Source organism: Nilaparvata lugens, chromosome 13, assembly GCF_014356525.2.
Source record: "Nilaparvata lugens isolate BPH chromosome 13, ASM1435652v1, whole genome shotgun sequence".
Lineage (NCBI taxonomy): Eukaryota > Metazoa > Arthropoda > Insecta > Hemiptera > Delphacidae > Nilaparvata > Nilaparvata lugens.
Genome location: NC_052516.1, coordinates 26,126,359 through 26,143,709, shown reverse-complemented (window position 1 = coordinate 26,143,709; position 17,351 = coordinate 26,126,359). Strand labels below are relative to the sequence as shown.

The 17,351-nt window shown below is 34.1% G+C and overlaps 1 protein-coding gene across 1 annotated transcript in view; it reads left to right on the top strand.

Annotated features, from left to right (window-relative positions):
- LOC111057898 overlaps window positions 1-17,351 on the top strand; it is a 106,435-nt gene that overhangs the window by 26,573 nt on the left and 62,511 nt on the right. Inside the window, exons 13-17 of the mRNA XM_039440403.1 lie at window positions 3,519-3,721; window positions 7,932-8,116; window positions 10,206-10,339; window positions 14,553-14,678; window positions 16,138-16,338. Coding sequence (XP_039296337.1) covers window positions 3,519-3,721; window positions 7,932-8,116; window positions 10,206-10,339; window positions 14,553-14,678; window positions 16,138-16,338 — 849 coding nt within the window. The remainder of the gene's footprint in view (window positions 1-3,518; window positions 3,722-7,931; window positions 8,117-10,205; window positions 10,340-14,552; window positions 14,679-16,137; window positions 16,339-17,351) is intronic.

The window sequence follows — 17,351 nt, the reverse complement described above, 5'->3', positions numbered from 1 at the left end:
AATTATTATGTTGTGTCATGGCTCACTTTAGATAAAGGCTGGAGCGCACAACTTGGCAACGTCGCAGTCAAGCTCAGCTTCAGGCCGAGCAAATTGAATTCACTTGGGTAGACTCCCGATTAACTACCAGCTTTATGCCATTTATCAAATACCAATACTGTGAAATGCAATTCAATGATAGTAAAAAATATATAATATTAACTGGTAGACTAATTTTAACTTTAGTTCTAGGAGTTTCAAGTATAATGCCTAGCTTGGCAATATATTTCACTGTACTTACTTTCTGTGTCTGTATCTCCTACGAGCAATTTTAATCATCAAATGTATTTCATTAATAGATGAAAGTATTGAATAGTACCTTCTAAATGTAAAATAAAAATATGAAAGTCGAATATTGTCTTCTTTTCAAGAAACTTCTGAATTTAATGCATTCGCTTTTTGTGCATCTATAACTAACTATACACCGTAATGATAATCGATAGTTCAATAATATCTATCAAAGGGAATATATTCTACTACCATTTAGTTTTTGTTCGTAATAATATCCATCAATTTATATTAAAACACATCATCAAGTACCCTAGTCTTTATTATTCTTTTTTATTTTAAAACAAGACTTGTTTCAACTCATCTTTTTTTTATTTAGGAAAAATGGCTTTAGATGAGTTGGAACTAGTCGTGTTTTGGGAGAAAAAAATACAAAGAGTACGGTATTGAAGATTTATATCATGTTTTAATAATTTCAAAGTAGCCTTATAAAGAGAAGTGATAATTCAAAATTGTGTATTATTGAATGGTTATTGAATGAATAGATTGTTGGAATAATGATAATTCATTCAACTTTGTCCATTAACTCAATTATATCTAGGATTAATAGTATACAAAAAATCACAGAAGAATTGATATCCAATAGCAATAGTTTAATCTATCTTTACATATCTCTGTGGGTTTATAATCACATTATTGACATAAATCAAATACTTACTATCCCTACTAACAAATGCAAATGATTTCACATTATACAATAATACAAATGATTCTACAAAATACAATTTTTCTAATGGTGTAATGAATCTATGCATATCAAATAAAGCAAAGTCGGCCTGAACCACACGTTGCCATATTGAACATGTTCCGGCCTTCTATCTATAGTAGGCTGTGGCTCAAAGAATAATTATGTTGTGTGAAAAAGAATGTTGTAAAAACAAAAATAAACAAAAGTTTATAAAGTAGGCTAAGTTGGGAGAATCTTATTTCAAAATATAAGGTATCCTACATCTATAATAATATAGTAGTTTATACAACAGTTTTATATGGTCTTTAAAGCACTCTTGAGATATTTAATTCACGGGCTCGCTCGCTTTTGCCTTAACTTTACATGTAACTCGTGCGTTAAGGACCCTCATTATAAACATACATTGGTGTGTCACTCAGACCAGTTATAGAACTGGTTTAAGATGTCTCATCACAGCGAAAGGTTCTCCAAACATTATTGTTATTGTTTGTCTATTTTATGTTAGAAGCTGCTGTCAAACAGCTGTTTTTTGCTCGAAACCTTTCGCTAATACACAAGATTTATGACGACCATATAATTATGTAAATATTGTCCTATCGTTAGTGGACACCCTTCTTTATTATCTGACTAAGGCTAGGCGAACACCAGTTAGTCAAGAAAAGACATGATCAGACACGTTTATTCACTATACTTCACATAGTTGCTTGTGATATATAGTGTCACATAGGGCAACTCACACTGATTAGTCATTGCAGTTAGACATGTCTTCAGAAGCAACTATGTAAAGTATTGTGACTAAACTTGTCTGATCATGTCTTGTCTTGTCTTGACTAACTGGTGTGCGCCTAGCCTAACAGTTTTTTATGAGGGTATTTAGAGCACGAGTTAGGCAAGGCACACACCAGTTAGTTAAGACAAGACAAGACATGATCAGACACAATACTTCACATAGTTTCTTATGACGCAACACACACTGCTTGATTAGTCATTGCAATTAGACATGTCTTCATAAGCAACTATGTGAAGTATTGTGTCTGATCATGTCTTGTCTTGACTAACTGGTGTGTGCCTAGCCTTATGTAGCTTGAGATACAAGCGTGCGAGTGAAGAAAAATTGAAAATGAGATATTTACCCAAAACTTCTAATCCGAAACTCAAATAATTTCAATTTGAGGTTATTTTATTTTATTCAACAATGACAAAAAAAAAACATAAAATGTTTGTACATGGAAAAACAGGCTTACAGCTCTTACTATTCCATTCCCGAATGTTGACTAAACATTGGCCCAAAAGAGGTTATGATTCATCAGAATCTTAATAAAGAGAATTATAAACAATCCACTGTAGTACATACATATATAGTACATATCCGTGTCCCGTTGCAGCTAGTGCCGGGTCTGGGAATGAACGATGCCTCTCTCCATCTTCCTCGGTCTTCCCACCTCAACCTGTCGCCATCTCTATCCTCTGTTCTCCACTGTGTCTTTCCATCGTCCTCTTGGTCTCCTTCCTTCAATCCTCATCTCTTTCATTTCCTTTGGCAGCCGATCTTCTCAGATTTTCTTCACATGTCCAAACCAGCGTAGTCTCATGCTTTCTATTATCTTATTTGGCAGCCACTGTAGTAATAAGTAGTAAATGTAGTTATGTGCACATTTAATTTCAATCTATGTTATAATAAAGGAAAGAACTGGCTTATGCACGTACGGGATAGGAAAATTATGTTTGACGCATCATCACGTCTCAACTAATGGACTGTTCGGTACACTTTTTTTTATTATTTAAATTGGATAATCTTTTTTAATATAATTGTTAAGATCATTATAAGAGTGAGAAAAAGTGGCAACTGAAACTTTTAAGTGGTCTAATAAGCGAGTTGTTGATGGTTGTTGAAGTGCTAACTTTCCAGATCATAAACGGTTTCGACTATATTATTAGAACTTATCTTAAAAATTCAAAAAATGTATCTTTCCAAACTAAAACATTTTATTCCCCATATCGTTCATAAATAAAAAAGTTAACAAATTCGATAACTTGTTTATTTTGGCATTAATCGCGAAAAAACGCATATTAGAACAAAGCCAATGATATACTGAATGTATTAAAGAAAACTCCAATAGTAAATTCGAAACCGTTTTTGATCTGGAAAGAAAACGGAGTTTAGCACTTTACAACCCATAACTCGCTTATTAGACCACTTAAAAATTTCAGTTGCCACTTTTCTCACTCTTATAATGATCTTAACAATAATTATTTTGAAAAAAATATCCAATTTAAATAAAAATAAAAATAAGGTGTACCAAACAGCCTAACTTGAAATTTTGCTTATAGATTTTCAATTAACCGAGGATGGTTATAGGTCTATTTTCAATTCTTCAAGATTTCATTATGTCAAGTTTTCAGATTGTCAAGTTTTGAAATAGACCCCAGTGGAGCACGGGTTTCCTGCTAGTCTTAAATAAAATAACTGGTTTGTAATCAGTCTTCTCTTTGATTTTTGCAGTGTCGGCCATTGAAGAGCGTACTGCGTCTAGCGGCGGCTGGTTATACTGTGCATATGTTGCAACACATCCTGGCTCTGTTGAAGGCAGTGGAGCTGTCCCCCTCGGAGCAGCTGCATTTGTCCAACCTCTGCCTGCTTTCCTACACCGAGCAGATTCTCAGGTCCAAAGCGCCAGAACGCAACAATCTCACCAACAGTTTCAAGTGAGTTGATATCTTATTTTAATAGGTAAAATAATAATTTGAGATACAATAATAATTTTAATAGGTATATTTACAAACTTTGGTTTTTTAGTAGTGTAAATGACAAGGGAAAGTCAATAATTTAATATGCATGAGTGCACAATTCGTGTGACGTATTTTTTGATATCCCTGGCTGTGACGTCACACTTGAGTTTGTAAGTCTTATAATGAGTCCCCGGTGTTGAAATTTGATATTAATTTAAAATATTTCAAGAAATTTTATCTGATCACCAGACTAAGAGACTATATAACATAACTTAGTCCTCCCAGAGACTGTATTTCAATAGGTGGGATGTTATGTTATTCAATTTTTTTTTCAAATCAAATCAAATTTTATTTCCAATATTTACAGAAAGACACATAAATATGTGACAATAACGAATAATTGTAAAGAAAATAACGAAATATAAAGCATAATTGACCGAGCGAAGTGAGGTCTAAGATTCAAGTCGACGGTTTGGCATTTCTCTTAATGTTTAAATGTTTATATGTTGCGCATTGACGGCGAAACGCGGTAATAGATTTTCATAAAATTTGACAGGTATGTTCCTTTTTTAATTGCGCGTCGACGTATATACAAGGTTTTTGGAAATTTTGCATTTAAAGGATAATATAAAAGGAAAAAGGAGCCTTCTCCATACGCCAATATTAGAGTAAAAATCAGACTATACAATTATTCATCATAAATCAGCTGACAAGTGATTACACAGATGTGTGGAGAAGCCAGTCTATTGCCGTATTTTCATAAGGTCTACAGTTTCAATCAGGAACTTGTGGATGAGAATACTGCGTGAGGTCTACTGTTCACAGAACTTCTAGTGAATAACCAATAGTCGCTGACACAGTGATCAATAATTACAAAGTAGTGGAAACAAAAGAAAAACTCCCCGAGGCTTGGCCTGTGGGGGAAGGAGTATCAGTTTAGTATATTTGCTTTTCTATTAATTCATTTGGTTACTTCTAATTAAATATAAAGGTGCGTACAGATTTACGCGTCGCGAAGATGAGCAATTCACTTTTAATCAGCTGATGCCAAGATTTTATATCTGTATCTTACCGTTTCTGTAAAAATACAGATATAATCAGCTGATTAAAAGTGAATTGCTCATGTTCGTGTCGCGTATATCTGTACGCACCTTAACAGTAACCAGGACAAGACCTGCTAATCCGCTTCAATTTATACTGCACTTAAAATCAGATTTAGCCAACTTGTTGCTCAGGTGGGAAGAATAAATAAAAAGTAATGATAATATAGCAAAGAAGGTGATTTCATGCGTCCTCCATTTTTGATCAGCTATTTTAAATTAAATGAAGACTAAATTAATTTTTGCTGACTGTATGTAAAAAACAATATACGGTATATAAAATGTGATTGTAAATGATAGAATGTTTTCCTGTATGACAATAAATTATATTATAGAAATGTAAAAGCTGCTTGTGTCATCTAGTTGAATGAGGCATTCTTTTAGGGGTTTCAGAAATATGTTTCTATTGTTGATTTCCTTTATGGTTTCCGGCAATAGATTATTAAATGTTGGTGCCAAAAAAGCATAGAATTTTTTAAACATTATGAGATTTGGTTTAGGTACTGTTAGATCAAGTCTATTCCTAAGGTTATAAGATGCTCAAAACCTTTCGCATCTTTTTTCGGTATTCGCCTTATTAAAGAATATTTTTAGAACCTTGTAGATGTATAAATTTTGAAAGGGGAGCTTTTCAGACGCCATGAAAAGAGGACGTGAATGGTCTAAGTAGCCGGCATTATTACAAACACGAATAAAAGCCTTTTGCAAAAGAATCACAGGTTTTATAATAGTAAAATATGCACCACCCCCGAACATTGATAGATTACTGTAAATCTATAAATCTTTTTCAATCTGAATTGTTTATTTTATAGATAACAATTAATTAGAATTTAATATTATAAACTAGCTATAATATTATATTACAAGAACTGTCCAAGTATACAGCTGGATCTTGTTTCTCGTGGTATTTAATCATGATTAAAATTTGAGTGGATTTTGTGCAACCGGGCCTAAGAGTGTTAAATGTAATGCCTGTATTCAAATGGGACGAAACATACCGCTCTTTTATTCACCACCAGAATGCGTCACATGCATAAAATATAACACTCTTAAGCTTCAAGCTACCTTCGCCGCTACACCATGTTTGCGTCCACAGTTAAGAACCTCAATATACCAACATTTGCATCAAAGTTAGCTCTAAAAAGTATTAACAAACTATTTGTCCAAACATAATGAAATTTGAACAAACATTTTGTTGAATATTTGCTTAAACATAGTGGAACGGCGATTGAAGCTCAAGCTCCACTGTACGTTCGCCAAGTAATAGTAGATAATTGCAGGTACTTAATACTATAGTGAGGTCCACGTTATAATGGCAGTGTTTGATTGGCAATGGTATTGCTATCCTTGTCTATCATTCAACAAAGCGGGTAGCACTATCTCTTTCTCGCTTTGCTCTGTTGCCAGATCGTCTTTTAACAATGTAGAATTGACAATTAATTAACAAAATATTTTCATCCTAATTATGAAAATGCACTATGAAATTATCGAAAAATATAATTTCCTGCTTAATAAAATATAATTGTTTATTTTTAAAGAGAATGAACAGTTAATATTACATCAATAAACCTGTATCAGCTACCGTCTCTAGAAGGCAATGACAAGATAGAAGATCGGCAACGTTTTTTCTCCACTGCCATTATAACGTGGACCTCACTATAGAACAGCTCTATCTATTAATATTCCTTCCTTTTCAGCCATATCTGAACTACTACACCATCCCTAGTATGTATTTTTTCTTGTCATCCTCATATTGGAGCAAATTATCATAATGTAACTTATAGATCCATTCCAACGTGGTCTTTACTCCAAAAGTTTTTACTATTATTTACAAAATTAGACTGCTACGACTAAATTAAACGAATTATTGTCTTTTTTCATCAGGGCTACTACACTTTAATAGAAATGAAAATAAAAATCCAAGTACCCTTTTGTTAAATTGTTTACTCACAACATTTTTCGGCTATGATGCCATTATCATATAATGACATTATCATAATTTGATAATGACATCATAGGCGAAAAATGTTGTGACTAAGCAATTTAACAATAAGTTACTTGGATTTTTATTTTTATTTCTAAACGAACTATATATAAATATAAGGCCATTAAGCAGATATTAAGTAAGAGTATTTGCCTGATTAATCAATAATTCATGTATTCAATCATTTTAATATCCTATTATATTAAGCGAGAAATTTCTGTATTTATATGGTTATATGGTTATTTATGTCCAATGGATCTCGAAAACAGTTTTAACGATTTTTACGGAATTTGGAACATATAGTAGGTGTATGATTGACATGACATGGTATATCATTCTAAATTAGAGTGTATCATAGAATTTTCAAAGTTTTTCATTTTATTTTATTTTCATTTCATTTTATTTATTCATAGCCAATAGATACAATGCAGGTAAAAACAACAGGCATTCGCCCAAAACTGCTTTAAACCTTAATTTGGAATACACGGTCTAAAGGTTATGTAAATAATAACTTAATTCACACACTATTTTGAGTCCAAAAAATGTATGTATTACAATAATTTTGGATTTATCAGATTAATTAATTTCAAAATACAAATCCAAACCAAAATCTTCCTTCACAATCACAAAAAAGTTGATCATTATTTTACAGTTTTAAGTGATTAGTGAGTGTTATTTTGATATTCAATTTGGTTTGTAAACAATCTAAATTAGAACTTTTCTGTTTTCAAATGTTTGGACTGAAAATTGGACCTGAATTCAAGTGTATGGAACATAACCTACTTTTTGGAATATTTATTGTGTATAAATCAAAATTCGGGGAAGGAACAGTTTTGGGCTGTGCCTGTTAGTCCTTCCCCAATCATTTTAAAGAATTGTGCTCTGTTTATCAAAAAATAAATAACGAGCGAAGCTCGGTACCCCGATATTAATTCCTTAATGAAGCTATTCCCACTCAGTATTAGAATGAATAGTCTCTTGGAACGTATGGGAATAATGTCTCACTTCACAAGACACTTTCTCTGATACTGATAATATGTTGTATGCTTATGTTCGCATATGTATGTTGTACGCCTGAAATCTTTATTTATGTTGATTGCAGGGAATTTCTGAGTGAAAACTCGCAATACGACGAGGCGTTGGCAGTGAACATAATCGCTCAGAGCGGTCTGTGTCGCATCCTGACGCATCTCTCCAACAACAGAGGTGTACACACGTTGGTCGCTGACATTCTCGCTCGTCTGCTCACGCATTTCAACGACCAAGCACACAGGATCGATCTTGAGTGTAAGAATTTATTTTATAATTTATTCTATTATCACAATAATAAATAAATCCATATCGAGTGACAATCATCTTTATAAATGTAAGCATAAGAAAAGATAACATAAGAAGATATCCCATGGTTTGTAGAATTCATTCGAAGTTTGGAAGTCTGGTATCTAATTATTGTGTTGTGTATCAAGTTGAGATTATACTGTATCATATTGACCAGTTATTTTATAAATGTAAGCTCGGAGGAAAGATAACATAAGAAGATATCCCATGGTTTGTAGAATTCATTCGAAGTTTGGAAGTCTGGTATCTAATTATTGTGTTGTGTATCAGGTTGAGATGATACTGTATCATATTGTGTTAATACTGTATAATGTGTTGTAATACCGTATCATTTTGTGGTGATACTGTATCATATTGTGTTTATACTGTATAATGTGTGGTAATACCGTATCATTTTGTGGTGATACTGTATCATTTATGGATACTGTATCATTTATGGTGATAGCGTACAGAAAATATAGCATAAGAAGATATCCCATGGTATAGGTCGTTTATGTCCCAAATTTAAAGCCTGTTAACTCAAGCCCATTACTGTCGACTACTTTCTATTATTACTGTGTTCAAATCAAATCAAATAGCTTTTTATTCACAAAAACATAATACAAATTTATAAAATTCATTTACACATTTAAAAGTGAATACTCCACAAAGACTTGAGTCTGCGAGTGGAGAGTGAGTTCTTTCAAGTTGATTGAGATTATGTTCTCATGTTTTGTACATATAATAATTAAAACTATAGTAATTGAATCTACTAACATTTTTCAGCAAATCAAGAATATAAAAAAAGAGAAAATGTAGCATAAGAAGATGTTTTTCATCTTGTTGGGGTGAGAGTGTAAGAACGGCACAGTATGAGAGACTACCAGCGTCACATAGCTTCACGAAAAATGACTTCGGCTTGAGTTAACAGTGACATTTGGCAAATATAAACGCCCTATACTATGGGATATCTTCTTGTACTATCTTTTCTCTATGATAGTACATTATCTTCAAGTCAGATGAATGAACTGAATACTGACCCTGACCCCCTGTGCCAATGTGGCCAAATTCAATCAATGCAACACCTGATATCTGAGTGTCCACAATTCTCATATCATGGAGGGTTGATTGAAGTTTATGCTGCTGAATAAGAGACTTGTCAGTGGCTCCAGAACATACTTGAGTCTATTGGTATTTAACATAATTATTAAGTGCAAAATTATTATTGACCTTGGCCTATGAATTTATAATGCATAAAAACTGAATACTCCAATCAACAATCTGGTTCAAAGCGGTCAGACAAACTTAAGTTCTCCTGACCGAAAACTACACAACATCTCAAAGAATTTGGAAATATACAGTGTATATCTAGGCATTTGAGACTCATGAGCTATACAGTGTTTCAGAAGTAGTGTCAAACATTTTAGGGTATTGTTCCTGGATGATAAGAGACTACAAATGTCGTATTTTAAGTATCCAAAACTCAGCGGTTATCCTTATAGCTGCCATTTTGTTTTTTTTCACTTAGGAATTTCAATCTCAAAAACAAAATGTTGTATTGAACTCAAATTTGGCATGAATATTTATGCTATAAAGACTCAACTTTAAAAAATAAAATAGAAAATTTTCGATGTAAATTTTCAAAATGGCGGCGATTTAAGATTTTTGATGTCACGAAAACCGTTCACTTTACAACAATTTATTTCTTAAAGTTGAGTCTTTATAGCATAAATAGTCATGCCAAATTTCAGTTCAATACAACATTTCGTTCTCGAGATAAAAGCTCCTAAATGGCAAATAAGGTCCTAACAAAATGGCAGCTATAAGGATAACCGCTGAGTTTTGGACACTTCAAATATGACATTTGTAGTCTCCTATCATCCAGGAACAATACCCTGAAATGTTCGACACTACTTCTGAAACACCCTGTATATTTGTTGTGTATCTGCTATATGCTAAATAATAAATACAAATCTGGTTCTTCAAATAGACAATTGTTAAACATTTATGTTATTCTTTTAGATTGAATTTTTATTTTATTTATGTTGGTTTGTTGTAGTGGCGGATGGTTTCTGGGAGTGTCTGAGTGACAGTTTGCTGTGGGAATCATATATAGTTCATGCAGATGTGGCGAGGGCTCATATCGATTTTGTGAAACATAAATTGCCTCTGTTGACTGAAACCGTACTTGAGGTAAGTCTTATAATATCCAATGTATAATGCTATATTTATGAAGAATTTTGCCAACTCATGATAAGTAGGGTGTTATTGTTGTGTTTTTTTCTGTTATTATCTGTTTTTTTTTAAATAACTTATAATAAAAGAAAGAATTGGCTAATTGACGTACGGGATGGAAAATTAACGAATAACGCATCATCACGTCTGAACTACTGGATTGATTAAAATTACATTTTTCATATTGATTCTTAATTAACCGAGGATGGTTAATTAATTTAAAATAGGATAGGTCTATTTTTATAATTCTTTCAGTAGGTCAAGTTTTTAATCAATCCCTTGCAGAGCACAAGTTATCTACTAATATAATAAATGAAAGAATTGATTCTTCAAAAACGATTTACTAGTACTTCGTCTTGGAATGGTAGATAGATGAGAAATAATTAATATAGATTCTTAATTTACCGAGGATGGTTAAGGCCAATTTTGAATTCTTCAAGGCTCCAGTAGGTCAAGTTTTCAGTTTTTTAAGTTTTTAATTAGACCCTTGCGGAGCACGGGTTACTTGCTAGTAATTAATAATAACAAAAATATCCAAGTATCTTCCCTGGCAGCTGAGATCAAGGATGTCTGGGAGCATGAGAAAGTCTCCACTGTCCCTGTCACTATCTCTACTATTGGAGTGACAATAGGTTTCAGCTAATCTGTTTTAGTAGCAACTCAGGACCCCGCCGTATCACTCTTCCTCCTTCTCAAGGCCCAGGAAGGGGGCCACCCCGCAAGGGTCGGTCCAGAGGCTGGCGATTGTTAAATTTGTCGGCTTCGTGGGGCAGCTAAAAAGATGGTCCGTGGTGTGGGGTCCATTACCACAGTCGGGACAGACATCGGTCACATCCTCTGCGATTCTGGACATGTAACTGTTCAGAATCACAGAGTAGCCTGATCTCAGTTGCGCGAGGATGGTGCGGGTTCTTCTGGGTAGCCTCTTCTCCTCGGCATTTATTTGGGGTGGATACCCCCCAAAAACTGGGTTTGGCCTCAGTCCGCCGATGCTGCCCTCGACCGTCTTCCTATGAATAGACTTGATCCCCTCCTTGTATTTTGTGCTGTCGATGGATGGTTTTGGTTCCAGCCACCCAATTTCGCCAGTCAGGTCATTTACTGACCTTCTTATATGCCTTGGGGGCGGTTCCTTCAGGGTAATGTGGTGGCAAGGATGATCCTATTGGTGGCAGGCTAACAGGTACTGCTGGGATATCATGCTGTTGTGGCTCTTGACCTTTAGTAGTTCGGTCTCACGATGTAGATGGTCTTCATCGGACATGAGGACACTGCCAGTCTCAATCGCCTTGATGTCTCAGAGAGAGCGAAATATGTAATCCAAAAGGCAGTTGTACGCTAGAGAAGATATAGCACAAGAAGACATCCCATGGTATAGGGCGTTTATGTTCCAATTTTTAATGTTAACTCGAGCTAATAATCCTATAGTGAGGTCCACGTTATAATGGCAGTGAAGAAAGATAGGAGAAAACGTTGCCAAGTCTCTCCATTTTGCCACTGATTGTACACAGCTGTTACTCAATTCATCCCATTAAATTTGACCTAATAATAATTATCATTTCCTTGATAAAATAATCAATTTAATGTTAAATTAATCAAGACTATATATTTTTTCATAATTTGATTCAAAAATTTGCTTCCATAACTAAGATTAGATTTTTATTTTTATACAAACCTGAAATGGCGGCTAATTTAGAAAGCTGTGATACACCAATCTGAATTTCAAAACAACAGAAATTAAGTTATTTGGTAGGTATTCTATTAAAATTTATTTTAAAAATTATAGAAAAATAGAAATCCTATTCAAAATTAGTAATTTCAATGGAAATAATTCTGAAATAACCTTTCAATATCATTTATACCGGTACCTACGAGTAGATCTCACCTGAACGTGTAGGCTAACTGAAGCATGGATGAAGTCTAGAGCTGCGTACACATACTCGCGCTTCCAACCCGCACCGAGCACGCTCCTCCCTCGTACCGCCCTCGTACCACCATCGAACCACAGTCGCACCGCCCACGCACCCATCATGAACGTTACGGAAGATGTTAGATCTTCTCGCGTTCCCCGGTCGAACCACTGTTGCTCGCCGGTCGATCATCAATCGCTCTGCTGGAGTGACGTTCGGTTGCGGAGCAGAGCGACAGTCTGTACGCACCTTAAGATGGTTAGTTATCAACTTTTAAAATGTAATTTCAGGTATTTTAATTTGTGTTTCTCATACGGTAATAGTGATGTAAAATGCCTGGGCATTTATAAGTCGGGGCAAATGCCTGATATAAATGCCCGGGCAAATGCCCAAAACCCATAAATGCCCAGGCATTTTGGGCATTTATCTCTTTTAAAGACAAATTAATAATGTTTTAGCCATTGTATGTACATAGATGCATTATATATATTTATATATAATAACACAAATGAAAACAGTAAATATAAATTGAAAAACAATAAGAAACTTACATTTTGTGAGCTGGAAACAGCTTTCACAGTTTCATAGGATCACAGTTTTGGTTGACAAAAGCTTGCACAGTGGCCGAAATATTCCAGCTCACAAATGTAAGTTTCTTAGTGTTTTTACACTATATTTTACTGTATTTATTTGTGTTATTATTGACTGATAGTGACTTTTGTGCTTTTTTATATATTTTTATATATGTACTTTTTTTAGTAGTTTATGCAACGGTTGTATAATGAGAGCCTTTAAACCACGAGTGAGATGTAAGTTAGAGCACGAGCAAGCGTAGCGCAGCGAGCGCTCTAAATATCTCACGAGTGGTTTAAAGGCCTAATACAACCGTTGCATACACTATTTTATCTACAAAAATACAATCAAAGATCACAGCACAATGGCTGCTCAGACCCCCCCCCTCGACTATCAACCGCACTCAATACTCACTGTTCACACCATATGAAACTCCTACAGCAGTCTGCAGTCCTAACTCAATCCTTCAAATGTTTTATTCAAGCTAGATATACACCATTGCCATTAAGTGTTATTGACAATTGCACAGGATAATTAAATTATTATTAACAATACTTGGGTATTGTTTTTTTAACATTTTTTTATCAAACATATTATAGGCCTACACATCAACAAATTAAGGCATATTCATAGAAATTAAAGTACCCTTTGCTTTTAAAATTATTTTATTTAAGCACTTAATTTTAAATGCCCTCAGAACAACTGCAAATTAAGGCATTTTTATTTCATCCAAAAAATTTACGTTTAATTAATAGTTTATATTATGTTTTAGAAGCTCTAGTAACAATAAAAAATAGTAAAAAGTAAAAAAAGACACTTTTCCATAAATGCCCACATTTTGGGCATTTAAAACTGCTTTGGGCAAATGCCCGGGCGAATGCCCATTTATAAATGTCCTGCCCACTGGGCATTTGCCCAACCCACATCACTATACGGTTATGTCTGAAAATTATTTCATTGTTTCAAAAATACATTTTAAATCAATTATACGACTTGTGTACCAAAGTATTTTGATAGAATGAAGAAAAAAATGGCGGCTGAGTTACATTTGTACAGTCACTGTCAAAAGTAAAAATAAAATATTCTGGCAAACTGACAACATTGCAAAGCTAGAGAGAGATAACGCTATCTGTTTTGTTGTATGATAGAAAAGGACAGCAACAGTATTGTCAATCGTACACTGCCATTATAACGTGGACCTCACAATAGTTGTTCTGTTCGTGGAGCTATGTGACGCTGGTAGTCTCACATACTGTGCCGTTCTTACCCTCCCATCTCAACAAAACAGTAATAATAGACAGTAGTCGGCTTGAAATTTGGAAGATAAATGATCTGTAGGTACACTCATGTAATATCTACTTATACTATTCTTTCTTTATGTTTGTACTCAGCACGGTGTTAATGATTAGATCCTTTCTCAATACAATAAATTAAAGATCTACCAAAGTTATGTCAATGGCCGAGTTAGGTTGCCAAAAAAATACTCACTTTATAAGTGATGAAATTACAATAATAATATCAATTTTGGGCTATGCCTGTTGTCTTCTTCTTATCATATTATTGTATAATATGATAATAAATATATATTTATGATTCGCGATTGTCAATAATCATTTGAGTGTCTTTCAAAAATAATATTTGATATTCTTTACAAATAAATAATTATGTTTCCATTAATTTATTTACAGAGGCTAGCGTTTGCCTATGATCCATCTCGTCCTGCACTAAGACCTGTAATCCATAGGTATATCTTGGAGATCGCATCTTCTTCTGAAAGTAAACTCAACGGAATGACTACCATTGATTTAGTTCAGGTAAGGCTGTCCAATCATTTAGTTATTACAATATAGTAAGTTTATACAACACTCTTATAATAGAGGTTATAATCAGAGTTTCCTGCCCTGCCGACTCCAAAACGCCTGAAAAAACGCTTAAAATATGGTCTGGCCTAAATACATACTTAATTACTGTGTGTAGTTTTTCAATTATGGAGATGTTTCAGAACCTATATACTTATTCAAATTTCAATACTATCAATTGAATAAGAGCTAGCAATTGCTAGTTCTGAGTAATTTTCAAGCAAATGCTTGGATTCCTAGTTAGCTATATAATCTTATTTTTTTAGCTATAACTAATGACTAGGTGCTGATCACTAGACTAGTTTTTACATTTCTTGTCCTATTGGTAAGGAAGTATTGCTTTCCAAAAAAATTAAGACACCCCAATTTCTAAATTTCTATACGTTTCAAGGTCCCCTGAGTCCAAAAAGTGGTTTTTGGGTCTTGGTCTGTATGTGTGTGTGTGTGTGGTTGTGTGTGTGTGTGTGTGTATGATTGTATGTAAGTCTGTATACACGATATCTCATCTCCCAATCAAAGGAATGACTTGAAATTTGGAACTGACGGTCCTTACACTATAAGGATCCGACATGAACAATTTCGATCAAATTCAATTCAAGATGGCGGCTAAAATGATGTCAAAAACAGGTTTTTTGCGATTTTCTCAAAAATGGATCCAACGATTTTGATCAAATTCATACCTAAAATAGTCATTGATAAGTTCTATCAACTGCCACAAGTCCCAGATCTGTAGAAATTACAGGAGCTCCGCCGCATGCAAAGTTTGATTTTAGATTTCCAATTATCAGGATTCAGAAAAAAATTAAACGTAAAATTTCAAGTGGAAAAAATTGAGCATGAAATTATCTACAATTAATGTCTAGTAACATTTTCACCTAAAATTAAAAATAAGCTCAAAATTCGAGAAAATATGATTATTCAAATTCAAACTTAATGAGAGAGGCAAGAATTGATTATATTGAATCATTCACTGCATTTACGCCGGAGACACACGAGCCGGGTTTTGCCGAAATTTTCATAACGGCAAGGAAAGTTGTGTGAGTGCGCCACACCAGATTTTTCAATAATTATGGGTTCCACAACATATGTACATATTCAAATTTAAATACTATCAAGTAAGGTCGATTGAATAAAAGCTAGCAATTGCTAGTTCTGAGTAATTTTTAAGCAAATGCTCGGATTCCTAGTCAGTTGTATAATCTTATTTGTATAGCTAGAACTAATGTACAGAATACAATGTATTCTAGGTACATTGGCTATAACTAAGGACTAGGTGCTGATCACTAGATTCTAGTTTTTTATTCAATCGAACTATTCTGTGTATTTTGTCAATTATGGACAAGTTCCACAACATCAATACGTATTCAAATTTCAATACAATCTAATTTTATTTTAAAATTGTTTCTGATTGCAGTCTCCCGACAGTATATTCCCGTTCAGCGATTGGCTCACACTGTACCTGATGACGTGTGTGTACTTGGCTCACGCACGCACACTCACTCTCACCAACGTCGATCTGCTCTCTCTCTCTCCCGATCACAACCTCTCTCTCTCCGACTGCTCCAAGCCACACTTTCCACATTCACCGACTGTGCCTCATCCTTTGCCTGTTCTGGTCAGATATTTTTCTCAAATTTGAATTATTTTTAATCATAAACATGAGGACCACGTTATAATAGCAGAATTTGATTAATATTAGTGTTGCTATCCTTGTCTATCATTCGACGAAGCATATAGCGTTATCCTTTGCCTGTTCTTGTCAGACATTTTTCTCAAATTTAAATGATTTTTAATCATAAACGTGAGGTCCACGTTATAATAGCAGTATTTGATTGATATTATTACTATTTGATAATATTACTATCCTTGTCTATCATTCGACAAAGCAGATAGCGCTGTCCTTTTCTAACACTGCAACGTTGCAAGATCGTGTTTAACTTCAAATTTTTATCAAAATTTTGGAGAGGAATGATACAGGCTCAGCCTATATTTTCCTCCATGGTCATAAATTATTATAGTGTTTTGTACAATAAATGAATATCAATGTAGGAATATAATTTATTAATTAACGAAATATCCCCATCTCAATTATAAAAATTTATTATTTAATCATTGAGAAATATATTTTCATGACACATAAAATATAATTGATAATTTTAAACAAGACTGAACAGCTAATATTACTTGAGATGTCTTCTATCGGTATCAGCTATCTTCTATAGAAGGCAGTGGCAAGGCAGATACTCGGCAACGCTGTTCTCCTATCTTTCTCCACTGCCATAATAAAATGCACCTCACTATTGAAGTGTTTTATTACCTATAGGAACCTCGCTAATAACCCCCCCCCCCGCCTCCGGAGGCATGGCCGGAACTCGAAAAGGACGGATTAAGCTGAAGTGACAATATTACTCCCATGAGTTCTAATGGGACCATTCATACACACTCGGATGTGCTGAGTGGGAACAGTCCAATCAGAACTCATGGAAATCATATTTTCACTGTGCCGGTTACTTTCACTGTCACTGATATGTGGGAATCCAGGTTTATCGGATGACCTATATAGCTTATAGCTTTATATTATGAACTATGAATTATCTTACATTTTAAAGTACACATACAGTTGTGTGA